Below are 14,055 nucleotides of genomic sequence, written 5' to 3'. Positions count from 1 at the left end.
TGAACCCAGATGAAGTAGTTTTGCATTTACTTTGTCACAATTTGTAAAAAAACACACAACTAATATTAGAAGCACTCATAGTGAGGGATTGCCTATATTCTGAAAGGTATATGTGAACTAAGGAACTCAAGACCAGCTAAGTGAGCAATATTTAAATTAGTTATCTTTGTCTTACAGCACAAAGAGATGAAGTCAAAGTAAATTCATGAAGAGACTGTGTTCCTTATAATTAGGGAAAGAGAATATGTGTATATTTAAATTGTGTGATTCTTCAATGTCTAGAAGGCTGCTACAAATATTTTTTTATGATTAACACTTTAAATATGGATGGAATTGCTTATGTTGTCTTATTTTAGATTTTTTTAGTTTCCTTTGCAACTGTAGTATATTAAGCTTCACTGTTAGAAGACTGGCTTTACTATCTTTAGTAATTACTTTGTCTAGTAACAACTACTAACAGTATCTTTTGCATTAGTTACTGAAGAAATTTTGTACTTTATTTAGAGGAAAACTCAGCTTTGTCTGAATTACTGTTTCTTGATAGAAGTGTCTTCTAGCCAGAAAGTAGTGGGGGTTGGTTGGTTTGTTTTTTTTTGTGTGTGTGTGTTTGTGTTTTTTGGGGGGGAGAATAGTTGGGTTAGCCAGAAGGAAAATTACTCTTAGTTGCTGTCTTGCATTTTGAAATACAAGGTGACTGAACAGGGTTCATACTTGGGAAAGCAGTAAACTACATATTTATTGATAAAAGGCAATAGATTGGATTATTCGTTTTGCTACCCGAAATAAAGCTTTAGAACACCAGGAATCTGATTCCCCTGGCATATTTTACATGTAAAATCTCTCTAATTTTAGAATTAGAAGGGCATGGTAGCCAGTGATGTAAACACTTAAGTTGTCTGCCATCACAAAATTCAATTCCATAGGAAACCAGATCTCATTAGCTTGCATCATGGCACTGTCTATGTAGAATAATTTGTCTATTCAGGGATAGCAATTATTTTGGGGGCAGCAGTATAAGTTTTGGATTTTAAAACTTGTGCAGCCCATTCCATCATACCAACAGAAATTAAATATGACAATTTCCAGTTAAACACAGTGTTTGTTACTTTGGATTGAAATATAAGAACAGAACTTTGCCCAAAAATAAGTACTTTATCCTATGCCACTGAATCATGCCTGTAATCCTAGCTACTGTGGCAGCTGAGATCCAGAGGATCGAGTGACTGAACAGAAAAGTCTAGAGACTACATCTCAAAAATAACCACAAAATGCTTCGTGAGAGGTGTGGCACAAATGGTAGAGCACCAACCCAGCATGCATCTGAGCCAGCTTGAGGCCCTGAATACAAAGCCTGGTACTTTGTTTTGTTAACTGTCAAACAAATTTGAAAATCCTATTTTGTGTGTGTGTGTGTGTGTGTGCATTTGTGTGTGTACACATGTGTGCATGTGTGTGTGTATGTGTGTGTGTGTGTGTGTGTAAGCAGGGCCTCATTATATGGCCATGCTAGCCTTAACTCAAGATCCTCTGCCTTTGTTGCTGTTTTTTTAATTGTGAAAATACCATACAGAGGGGTTACAATTACATGGGCAAGGTAATGAGTACATTTCTTATCAAGCATTGTGGCCTCCTCCTTTGTTTCCCCATCCCATCCCTTCCCATCTCCCCCGCCCCCCATCCTCTGCCTTTGTCTCCAGGATTTGCTAGGATTTCAGGTGTGAGCTACGACATCTAGCATCATGTTCTTTATTTTTGCCAGTTTGAAACTTTTAAGTTTGGAAAAGTGATTTTGATATGGTTTTGGTTTTCCATGAATTCATTACTTGAAGAACTTAAATAATTCTTTCAGAAATAATGTTGGGTTGAGTGTAGAGCATGCAAGAGGTTCCAGATTTGACCTCTAGCACACAAAATTAAATGAAACAGTAATATTTAATTTAATATTTAAATTTGAATCATCTTGGAAAAAAAGCTATGTAGGTAAGAGAAAGTTGACGCCTCCTTATTTGTGCTAAACTTGAACAAAGTAAGGACAAAATAAGTGTTTTCTTAATGTAAATCCTCTGAAGCATTGATCTTTAATAGATCTCACATTTGCTTATCTTTTGTTTTATCATTATTTTAGCAAACCAAAGAGAAGAAGAGATTTGTGAACATTTTAGTTAAGCAATAGGCATTAGAAGTCAGTGCAATGTAATTTTCTAGCTTTGCTATTTCCAGAAGGGATAAGTTGTAGAGACTTGTCACTCCTTTTTGCAGATTACACAGCCAGTGAGTGTTGGACTCTTCACAAGAATTGTGTATGTGTGTGCATGCATGCTTGTGTGCCAGTATTCCAGGTTTTACACTCTTGGTTGGCTTTTTTGCTTAAGGCTGGCATTCTGCCACTTGAGTCACACCTTCATTTCTGTTTTTTGCTGGTTAATTGGCAGTAAGAGTCTCATAGGCTTTTCTGCCTTGAGCTGTTTTTGAACTGAGATCCTCAGGTCTCAGCCTTCTAAGTAGCTAGGATGACAGGAATGAGCCACTAGCTCCCAGCTAACCACTATTTTTAGTCAGCTGAAATTAAAGTAGTGAAAGAGAGAAAGAAGAAGGGAGTGAGGAATGGGAGAAAAGAAGGGAAGGAGGGAGGATGAAAGAAAGAAATGAAAGAAGGGAGGAAGGCAGGCTAATGGGAAGTAGCAAGAGTTATCTTTTTGGCAGCACTGGGGTTTGAAATTTGGCCTTGTACTTGGTGCTTTTCCACTTGATCCACATCTCTAGCTCACAAGAGTTAGGAAAGATAGACCCAATTATATAATAAAGTCATTTAATTTTTATGTATTTATTGCCAGTTGTGGGACTTGAACTCAGGGCCTCAGTGCTGTCCATGAGCTATTTTACTCAAGATTAGTGCTCTACACTTTGAGCCACAGAATCACTTCCAGTTATCTGATCGTTAATTGGAGATAAGAATCTCATGGATTTTCCTACCTGGACTGGCTTTCAACTGGGGTTCTCAGATCTAAGCCCCCTGAGTAGCTAGGATTATAGGCATGAGCCACCAATGCCTAGAATAATTTAATTTTTATTACTTTGTTTCCTGCTGCAGAAATTGTGTACTTTTGGTTAGAATCCCTTGTGTGATGTTGAAGAAAAAAACCTTCTTATGCTTAATGGCCACCATTCTCAGTAACCTATATGAAAAATAGTTAAGATACCTATAAATCCTAGGTACCAGATGGAGAATCTAAGGCTGGCTGTGGGCAAAAATGCAAGACCCTAGCTGAAAAAAATAGCTATAGTTAAAAAAGGCTGGGAGCATGGCTGCTATAGTAGGACACTTGCCTCATAAGTGTGAGGCTGTCAGTTCAAACCCCTTTGCTGCTAAAAACCAACAAAAAAAAGATAGAAGTGAGACAGATTCAGAGAGATCATGTGAATGGAAATGGACTTTATAACAAGTGATTTTTCAGCTGGGGTTAATTTTACCTCACAGTACTTTGGCCAGTGGTGTGTTTGTGAAGGCTGTATCTGGTACTTTTAGTGGGACAGGAGTAACAGTATTAAGTTTGCCTTTTCGATCATTTGGCTGACACTGGAGAGAATGCGTTGAAAGGAAGGTAGAAACAGGAGACTCATGGACTACTATTGCAATAAGTATATGGAGGATTGAGTCCCTGAAAAGAAAACAAATAGAGAAAGGGAAGAGCTGAGCTCCAGTGGCTCTCACCTGTAATCCTAGCTACTTAGAAGGCTAGAATCAAACTTTGAGGCTAGCATGGGCAGAAAAGTTCAGGAGACCTTGTCTTAATAGGTGGACATGAGCTTGGCATTCTAAACTATGTGGGAGGCTGAGATTGGTAGGCATGAAGCTCTAGGCCACCCTGAGCAGAAAAATTCTTGATTCTAACTCAACAGAGTAGCTAGCTGTTGTGGTACAGGCCTACCATTCAAGTTGTGGCAGGAAAAGATTAAATAGACATATTAAGTTCCAGGTATGGTCAAGACCCTGTCTATCAAGACTCAGTCCAAAAAAAGGCCCTGCTGTAAACTTCAGTTTTGGCTAAGAAGAAATAAAGGGGAGCCAGACACTGGTGGCTCATGCCTATAATCCTATTTATCAGGAGGTTGAGAGCTGAGGATCATGGTTTGAAGCCAGCCCAGGCATGAAAGTCTGTGAGACTCTTATCTCCAATTATCTACCAGAAAGCAGCCAGAAGGGGAGCTATGGCTCAAGTTATAGAGCATGAGCCTTGAGCAATAAAAGCATAGGGACAGCTGGGTACTTGATGGCTCACCTCTGTAATCCTAGCTACTCAGGAGGTGAGATCTGAGGATCATAGTTCAAAGCCAGCCCAAGCAGAAAAGTCCCCATGAGACCCTTATCTCCAGTTAACCACTCAAAACCCAGAAGTGGAACTGTGGCTCCAAGTGGTAGAGCCTTGAGCAAAAGAGTTCAAGGGACAGTGCCTAGGGCCTGAGTTCAAGCCCTAGGACTGGCATTAAAAAAAAAACAAAAGGATTCATCCCTCAATGAAAGTAGAGGTTGGATTCAAAAGCGACCATTATGAAGTGGAGAAAGCAACTTGGATGTAGGGAAGTGGGAGAAGGAATGTAGATACACTTTCAGGTTTTGAACCTAGGAAACTGGATCCAGTCATATTTGTGTCCTTCAATGCTACCTATGACTGTCCTATTCGCTTTGGTGACTTGTGTACACTGCTATCTGGTATAAGTAGTGCCTGAGTACTATATATTAAAGCTTATTTCTCTTAAAATTTATACCATCCAGTACAGTGTAGTGCTGGACCAATAAAGTTCAGCACAATGCTGAATTTATTTAAATTGAACTACTAATAAAGTAAAATGATAAAATAAATAACCAGGAAAGGACAAATATTATATTATCAAATTCTGTAGAGAGACAATGTTTATAATTTGTTATTTTTGTTAAAGTTAAAGGTGTGTCTTTGCTAACTTCTCGGTTTGGTGTAGTACCTTTCCCACTTCAAATGTTCTGTTTATGTCACTGATCTCTTTCTGACTCCTTGAGAGCATAATATAGTTCTTTGTAGTAGTGGGAAATCTTTAAAAGCACTTAAAGCTTGTGCCAAACAGTGTTAAGTACTTTGCATGAATTATGTTGCTTTCCTACACAAAAGCTTTATACACAGTGCTATTTTGACCAACATTGGTAATTGCTATCTGAGGATGAGGCCCTCAGGGATCAAGGGAGTTTAAGTGATTGGCCAGTGTCACACTGTAAGAGGCAGAACTGCTTAGGTTTTGAATCCAAGTCTCTTGATTTCAGGCAGAGTTCATAATCTTTCTCATTACCTGTAGACCTCTTCATAAGGAGACTACAACAGAAGGAACTTGTTAAAGAGTCATTGAATTGAATATGGATACTGAAATGTGTCTAAAATTAAGCTTACTTATTTGGCTGTTTATTGATAGTAAAGGTTTGAATCCTGAATATTTCCAGAGAATAATTTTTCTGACTTAAACCAGAATATTCAGGAGTATGGCTTCTTGTTCATGGATTTTTTTGCCTTTCTTGGACTTTTCCTAATTTAGAGTAGAATCACTTAATGGTGTTGGAGACAAGGAAGGAGCCATAGCAGTTGACTTTCCAGAGAATGGGAACCTACAGAAGGAAATGCAGATTGAAAAATAGATGATCATGGGCTGGGAAGGTGGCTCAGTGGTAGAGCGCTTGCCTTGCATGCCTGAGGCCCTGGGTTCGATTCCTCAGCACCACATAAGCAAAAAGAAAAAAGTCGGAAGTGGCGCTGTGGTTCAAGTGGTAGAGCTCTAGCCTTGAGCTGAAGAGCTGAGGGACAGCGCCTAGGCCCAGAGTTCAGGCCCCACAACTGGACCCCCGCCCCCCCCCCCCCAAAAAAAAAAAAAACAAAAAGAAAAATAGATGATCTGAGTGTGATAGAACACCTGCCATCCCACTAGTCTGGAGGCTGGGGCAGGAGGATTATGAGTTTGAGGCCAACCTGGACTATATAACAGGACCCTCTCTCATCCCCTACCCAACCCCCAAAAGAGATGGATAGCCCAGTCTGTTTAAGATAATTCCTTTTAAACTATAGACTTTCAGAGCTGGGAAGGTTAGCATAGTCCTGTAATGTCAGCACTTAGCATTTAACCAGTGTGAGTCAGGAGAACCATGAGTTTGAACCCAGCCTGGACTGTATATTGAAAGAGAGGGAGAGGAGAGAGAGGAAAAAGTATTCATCAGTTTTAACCTTGTAGCAGGATTTTCGGGAATTATTTTTGGGATTTTTTAAGAGCTGATGGGAAATAGTTTCTCTATTACTTTTTTCCTTATTTTCACTAAATACTTGTGATTGTTAGCTTTGTAAATGAAAGAGGATAGTGCATACTACCTCCACTTGTATAGAAGGTGAATACTTTTTGGTTATTACTGGAGAAAGCTCATAAAGAATAAGAAGCATTTCTTAGAATCTGTAAGTTTGACTTTTTCCAAATGATTCATAAATACTAGGAAGATTCTTACTCCTCTAAAACTTCTATTTCAAAACCAAACTCCTATTCTAGATTTTCTTTTGGCCTGTTGGAAGATTTCTTTTTCAGAATATGTATTGTTTTCATTTTTAAAAATACATGAGAGTGAGCTGGGCACAAGTGGCTGATGCCTCTAATCCTAGCTACTCAGGAGGCTGAGATCTGATCATGGTTGGAAGCCAGCCTAGGCAGGAAAGCTTGTGAGATTCTTATCTCCAATAAACTATTCAGAAAAGGCTGCAAATAGCACTGTGGCTCAAGTGGTAAAGTGCTAGCCTTGAGCACAAAGAGGCTCAGAGATGGCGTTCAAGCCCCAGGACTGGCAAAAAAACAAAAAAAAAACAAAACAAAACAAAAAACAAAACAAAAACATGAGAGTGGAGAGATTTAAATCAAGTATACAATCTGATGAAGTCACTGCTATGAAATGCTTATTTCTCTCCTTTTTTTTTTTTTTTTTTTTTGTCAGTGGTGGGGCTTGAACTCTGGGCCTGGGCACTGTCCCTCAGCTCTTCCAGCGCCACTTCTGGCTTTCTAGTGGTTTATTGGAGATAGGAGTCTCACGGTCTTTCCTGCCCAGGCTGGCTTTGAATCGGGATCCTCAGATCTCAGCCTCCTGAGTAGCTAGGATTACAGGCATGAGCCACCAGTGCCCGGCTTCTCTCTATTTCTAAAAATAAAGCAACAAGGAAAGTTTGGCTCAGAAAAGCAACCGTTAAGAGGAATGTGGGAGTTGTCTTCAAACAATTGAAGTCTTGTCTTGTTGGAAAAAATTCCACTCAATTTGTGTCACCTCTGTGAATTGAATTTATGTATGAAATGTGTAGGGAAACAGATCTCAGCTCAATCTAAACAAAAACTGATGCCCGAGAACCAAGCTGATGGTCCATGTTGAACTTTTAAACTTGGGTCAAATTCAGATGCCAGTGGAGTGTCATCTATCAGGTGGGTTGGAAGGACCTGTCATACTCAGAATTATTGACCAGGATCAAGGGGTAAGGAGAGAAAGTCAGACAGCTAATACAGTATAAAAAGGACAGCAGACAGTTATGATAAGAAAGAGGCAAAGTGAGGGTTTGTGTCCTGTCCATCAGAGCCTGACATAGTTTACATTTTCTCTGCCAGGGACATTAAATAAGAATTGTTGGCTCTTATTTCCTAAGAGGTAGTTGTGCAGAGCTTGAGGAATTTTTGGCTTTGACATAGAAACTGAAAAACTCTTTTTTTATAGTAAGTCTGGCTGGAGACATTGTGCTACTAAATCAGAAATGTCCAGACTGGGTCTTAGGTAGGAGCAACAGCTTCTGGCAGTTGGTTTAGTTTTCTCTGAAGTAATTTTCCCAATTCTCTCTCATTGTTGATACAGTGAACTAAAACCTCAATAGTAGGATTCAGGCAGAGATAATATCTTTCGTTCTGAAAGTTTGGATTTGCCCCAAATTCCACATCTATCTTACGGAATAAAAATGTTTTGTGAGCATTCTCGGCACAGGGAACTGATGTAGGAAGAACTCAACTTTCAACCAAAGTTTAGTGGTTTCTGGGGAAGAGGATATGAAGTGGGTAAGAGTGTGAATATTCCACATAAGCCTGGATTTGAATCTTAGCTCAAGCCATTCACCACCTATATCTCACACAAGTGACCTAACTAACTTCTCTAGGCCTCAACTTCTTTATCTGTAAACCATCCTTATATGTGGAGATGTTTTCGCATACATTAAAAAAAAAAAAAAGTATGTAGCACATGGGCCAGGAGCCAGTGTCTCATACTTAGCTACTCAGGATACTGAGGTCTGAGGATTGAGGTTCAAAGCCAGACCAGGTAGAAAAATTTGAGACATTGTCCTCAAGCTACCCAGGAAAAAGCTAGAACCAGAGATAAGGCTCAAGTGGTAGAGTGCCAGCCATGAATTGGAGAATATTTTTTGAATTTTATTTTTGTGGTAGCAGACAAATTAGTCATAATTAATTTTATTGTTCTTGTTGGTGGAGGCATCTGAACTTTGGATTGAGTATGTGCCTCCTTGTTAGAGAATATTGTTGTAAATATCATGTAGCATGTCTGAGTAGAGCATGAATTCTAAAAGCAAATGGAATTGAAAGGAAAGGCAGAAGGAGGTTTACTCATTTTCTTTTTAAAAATTAACTTCAGTGAGAATGAGGGAATAGATGATACTATGCAATAGAAAATGTACATCTTAACTGATGTATCTAAAGGTAACCCTACTGTATATCACCTTTAAAACAAAGTTATAAAGTAATTTAGGGGAAAAAATCATCATCAAATAGTATATAAAGGGATTTCAATTTAGCATCTCCATTTATGTGGACAGTGCATCTTGGTTGTTGTCACCCTGTCAGAGAGGTTTACTATAAAAGGAACAATACATATTCTTCTGTTTCCTTCTCCCCTCTTCTCTGAATTCAGGTTCAGGTAGATATATAGGGAGAAGAGATTTGGGAATCTTCTGCATCATTAAAAGCGAGTGAGGTCTGGAGGATTACAGTTTAAGGCTAGTCCTGGAAAAATGTTAAGGAGACCCCCAACCTTAACAAAAATAATTTAGGTGTGATGGAAGTACATCCAGCTACTCAGAAGGCATGGCTAGGAAGATTGTGGCCAAGACTTTCTCCAGGAAAAACATGAGACCCTAACCAAAAATTAGCAAAAACAAAAAGGGCTGGATAAATGGCACAAGACATGGGGTTTAAACCCCAGCCCTCATTTCCCCAAAATGCATAACATAGTTGAGATTGTTGAGGGAGTGAGATATTGTGTTGGGCTGGGAATGTGGCTTAGTCGTAGAGTACTTACCTTCATTATGAAGCCCTGGGTTCTCTCCCCCCCCCCCCCCCCCCCCCAGAAGTGATACAGTGGCTCAAGTAGTAGAGTGCTAGCCTTAAGCAAAAGAAGCTCAAGGACAGTGCCCAGGGCCTGAGTTCAAGCTCCAGGACTGACACAAAGCAAAAAAAAAAAAAAAAGGAATAATGTGCAATAACAGAACAAAGTCAGGCCAGATTTAAGGAGTCAGCCTATACTAGAAGTTGGCAGATCCAGATTCTTCTAGTCTTACTCTCCCCATGTATGGTTTGTGTACCCCTAGGCCTGTCATTTCCTGCTCTACAGACTGGAACCCATCACTAAGTCTTTGAGAACCTAAGGTTCTCTGTCTGAATCTCTCTGGAAGCAAGATCAGGTAAAAATCAGGATCGTGTCACATCTCTGGGACAACTTTCAGGAAGCTATAATATTACATGTGAAAGAAAACTGAGTGCCAGATGCACCCGCAATCCCAGTTGCTAAAATTGGGATGATAATATTTCAAGGCCAGCCCAGGTGAGACCCTTCCTCAACTAGTAGCTGGGTATGGTGGTTCAAGCATGTTCTCCCAGCTACGTAGGAGGTTAAGATTGGGAAGATTGTTGTTCAGGCCAACCCTAGGCAGAAGAATGCATGAGGCCTCATTTCAGTAGAAGCTGGGCATGGTGGGACTTACCTGTCATCCTATCTATGACAAAAAGTATAAAGTAGGAAGAATCAGTCTAGGCATAGACCTGGGTAAAAAGAGAGACCCTTCAATATATCCAATGCAAGCCAGGGACTGGTGGCTCATTCCTGTAATCCTAACTACTCAGGAGGCTGAGATCTGAGGATCATGGTTCAGAGCCAGCCTGGACAGGAAAGTCTGTGAGACTCTTAACTCCAATTAACTGCCAGAAAATCAGACGTAGAACTGTGGCTCAAAGTGGTAGAACACTAGCCTTGAGCAAAAAAGCTCAGGGACAGGCCCCAGGCCCTGAGTTCAAGCCTCACAACTCACCCCTTCTGCCCCCCAAATATATATCTCCAATGCAAGCCAGATGCTGGTCGCTCATACCTGTAATTACTCAAGGGGCTGAGATCTGGAAGATCATGGTTTGAAACCAGCTTAGGCAGGAAAGTCTATGAGACTCCATCTCCAAAATAACTAGCAGAATACTGGGCTGGAGACATGGTTCAAGTGGCAGAGCTGATGAAGCAAGCCAAATGAGTACAAGGCCCTGAGTTCTAGTACTTGCAAAACTATAAATAACCAGTGCAAAAAAGGTATGGCCCAGCTGTAGAATGCCTGCCTAGTGAATTTGAATCCTGAGTTCAAATCCCAGTATCAGCTGCCCCCCCCCCCCAAGAAAAAGAGGCGCAGAAATTAAAGTCCAGTGAGAACTAGGGAAAAGGTGAGGTGCCCAGGAGGCCAATTTGATTAGAATAGAAGGACAGAGAGAACTGCAGACGTAAGGTTTACTGTGGGAACACCAGGTAGTGAGAATTACTCCAGATTCTCGCTGGCTTTGTAGATAGAATAGATGTTAATAAAAACTACCTGACAGTCAGGCAATGGTAGCTCATGCCTGTAATCCTAGCTACTCAGGAGGCTGAGATCTGAGGATTGTGGTTTGAAGCCGGCCTTGGCAAGAAAGTCCATGAGACTCTTAATCTCCAATGAACTACTCAGAAAAAAGGCCAGGAGTGGCACTGTGGCTCAAGTGGTAGAGCACTAGCCTTGAGTAAAAATAAGCTCAGGGACAGAGCCTAGGCTCCATGACCCCAAAAAAACTGGAAGAAAAATTTAAAAGTCGATTTTTGGGTGAGCCAGAGCTAAATCTTGTTTCTCTTTGGAATTTTAATTGCAGTCTCTCCTCCCTCCCTCCCTCCTTCCTCCCTCTCCCTCCCTCCTTCCCTCCCCCCCCTCCCCTTTCTCCTCTCCTCTTTTTCCTCTCTCCTTCTTTTCTCTCTCTCCCCTCTCCTCTTTGTACAGACTGTCCCATTATGGATGGAGGAGATGACGGTAACCTTGTCATCAAAAAGAGGTTTGTGTCCGAGGCAGAACTAGATGAACGGCGCAAAAGGAGGCAAGAAGAATGGGAGAAAGTTCGAAAACCTGAAGATCCAGAAGGTGTGTAGACCTGTACCTAGACATTCAGCATAATAATCTCTCTCTCTCTTTTTTTTTTTTTTGGGGGGGGGGGGTCTGTCGTGGGGCTTGAACTCTGGGCCTGAACTCTGGGCCTGGGCGCTGTCCCTCAGCTCTTCAGCTCAAGGCCAGCGCTCTACCACTTGAGCTACAGTGCCACTCAGCATAATAATCTTAATCCTTACAACAACCCTGTCAAGGAGGTGCTAATCGTCCTCACTTGAGAGACGACGACCCCGGCCCAGAGGGTGAAGCAGCCTGTGTAAGGTTTATATAGCAGAACCAGGATGCTCTCCACCACACAGCTTCCAGGAAATTCTGCCAGCCTGTACGTTCCTTGAAGGTGGATCCATGTGTGGAGGGTTTGGTCTGGCTGCACTTCCATTGAGCTGTCTCAGGCTCTGTTGACATGACAAATGGCTTTGAGAACTGCTTGCCCCTCTCAGGTGCAAAGGGAAGTTGTGGACTTTGTGTTATTTTTCTTATCTCCTCAGTTCTTGCTGTTATCTGTACAAGTCTTGGGATTCCAAAATAATATGACATAATTCTGAAGTATCTTCTTTCATTCCCTTTCCTTTCCTCATTTTCCTTTCAGAATGTCCAGAGGAGGTTTATGACCCTCGGTCTCTATATGAACGGCTGCAGGAGCAGAAGGACAGAAAGCAGCAGGAGTATGAGGAGCAGTTCAAATTCAGTAAGCTTCAGAATATACACAGTTGGGGGACTCCACTGGGCCTTTTGATGCACTTTTGCCTCGTGCAACACTCTTTCTAATTAGCAATGGAATTGTCTTGATTACCTAGTCTCCAGATTCTCATTTGGTGGGAAAGAGACTGCCTTCAGAAGCACATTGAATATTTTTGTTTAGAGCTCAAGATACCATTTTAATTCTCTGCTAATATCTGTTAATATCTAGTAATGGGAGAAATGTCTTAATTTTATGCTATGCTAATCTATTCAAAAGCCATGATGTTTAAAAGTTCTGTTTTCTAAACCTCTAAAGACTTACTGTTTATTAGGAAAAAGAAAAAGTCAGAAAAGACTGTCTTTGCTCCTTAGCCTGCACAGTGATCCTTGTTTAATTTTTTCCTCAGAGAACATGGTAAGAGGCTTAGATGAAGATGAGACCAACTTCCTTGATGAGGTTTCTCGGCAGCAGGAACTAATAGAAAAGCAGCGAAGAGAAGAAGAATTGAAAGAACTGAAGGAATACAGAATATCCTTTGTACTTTGAGAAACCTGTCATGTGTCACTTTCCATGTGGTGATCTCTAAAGTCTCTTCCAACACTGGTACCTGCCACTAAATGAATAACTGGCAGTCATTTGTGGAGTGTGTTGTAATAAAAAATTCACATCCTTTAGGATTAACTGAAGGCATAAATCCTCAAAGTCAGAGCAGAGTATTCTTGCCATGTGGGATTAGAGAGACAGATGGGCAATTCAGTCAACCTCATCCAGGGAGAAACTGCTTCTGAGTCTAAAAAGGACATGTTTCACAACTACACTCTGTTAATTTTTTTTCAGGCTATACATATCAGTGTTCATTGAAATACTGAAAGTCATTTTGTTGAAAAAAAAATTGACTTACAGTATATCTCCTCTGTTCTCAGTAAGACTTTCCTCTTGGTACAGTGTGCTTTGTCTCTATAGAAGAGCAACAAAAATTACTTCAGACAGGGTCTCATTGTATAGTGCTCCTGCTTCAAGCCCTAAAGTTACAAGACGTGCATCATCAGGCCCAGCTTGAAGGTCTTAATAGGCAAATGTAACGTGGCTGAGTCAGAATTTCAGTTCAATACCATATACTTCTGCCCTATCACTGCCCTCCACTGTAGTCTCTTTATATGGTCTTCCTAGTCTCTAGTCTCAGTAACTAGTGCTCTTCTACTTCCAGATGCCTGGGCTAAAAACTTTCAAAATGTTCTCAGAATCTAATTCTTGTTGTCTCTATTGTCACTGTAGTAGTTATGGACACTCTGACCATCTAGTTTCTGTTTCTACTTTCATCCTCTTGCAATCTGTTCCTTAGACTGCAAAAAGACCTTTAAAAAATCTACAAGGCATCCTGTCACTTTCTTACTTGAAACACTCTGACTTCCTTTATACTTAAGTCTACAGTCTTCCCCCAACCCGCCCCCCACCCCCAATACTGGTGATTGAATCCAGGACCTCCTGCATTCTAGGCAACCACTTGACCAAACCTGAAGTTACCTTCTTCATTGTAGTCCACATGATTTAAGCCAGCCAATGCTCTTGTGAGGTCAAACCACTCTTCCTCGTGTTACCTGTATTCCATTCTTCTAGTCTTCTACTTCCTCTCTCACATTGAACTTTGATTCTAGTTCAACACCTCAAGCTTTTACTGTTTCCTTGGTCTGCAATGTTCTGCCCTCATATTTTACAAGACTAACATTTCATGGCACTCAGGTCTCAGCTCACCATTCCCTCTCTGACTCCTCCCCTAAGTACCCAATTCCATTGTCCCCACTCCATTGCTATCTGTTACAACTTTTCTTCTTTGTGCTGGGGATAGAACCCAAGGCTTTGTACATGCTTTGCACTTGCCATACCATTGGCTGTAGC

General features: G+C 40.8%; 1 protein-coding gene across 5 annotated transcripts in view; it reads left to right on the top strand.

Moving 5' to 3' along the window:
- The window catches only part of Psme3ip1 (proteasome activator subunit 3 interacting protein 1), a 33,574-nt gene that overhangs the window by 2,761 nt on the left and 16,758 nt on the right, over window positions 1–14,055 (top strand). For 3 of the 5 annotated variants that reach the window (XM_042689917.1, XM_042689918.1, XM_042689915.1), the window contains exons 2-4: window positions 11,316–11,453; window positions 12,067–12,165; window positions 12,566–12,687. In XM_042689917.1, coding sequence (XP_042545851.1) covers window positions 11,327–11,453; window positions 12,067–12,165; window positions 12,566–12,687 — 348 coding nt within the window. In that variant the 5' untranslated portion in view covers window positions 11,316–11,326. Of the gene's footprint in view, window positions 1–9,623; window positions 9,717–9,793; window positions 9,857–11,315; window positions 11,454–12,066; window positions 12,166–12,565; window positions 12,688–14,055 lie in introns of those variants that run through there. The other 2 variants (XM_042689916.1, XM_042689920.1) reach the window with 2 other exon arrangements.

The sequence above is a fragment of the Dipodomys spectabilis genome, unplaced genomic scaffold (assembly GCF_019054845.1).
Source record: "Dipodomys spectabilis isolate Male_0828 unplaced genomic scaffold, ASM1905484v1 ptg000130l, whole genome shotgun sequence".
NCBI lineage: Eukaryota > Metazoa > Chordata > Mammalia > Rodentia > Heteromyidae > Dipodomys > Dipodomys spectabilis.
The sequence above is the reverse complement of the archived record's forward strand: the minus strand, read 5'-3'. Positions and strand labels throughout refer to the sequence as shown.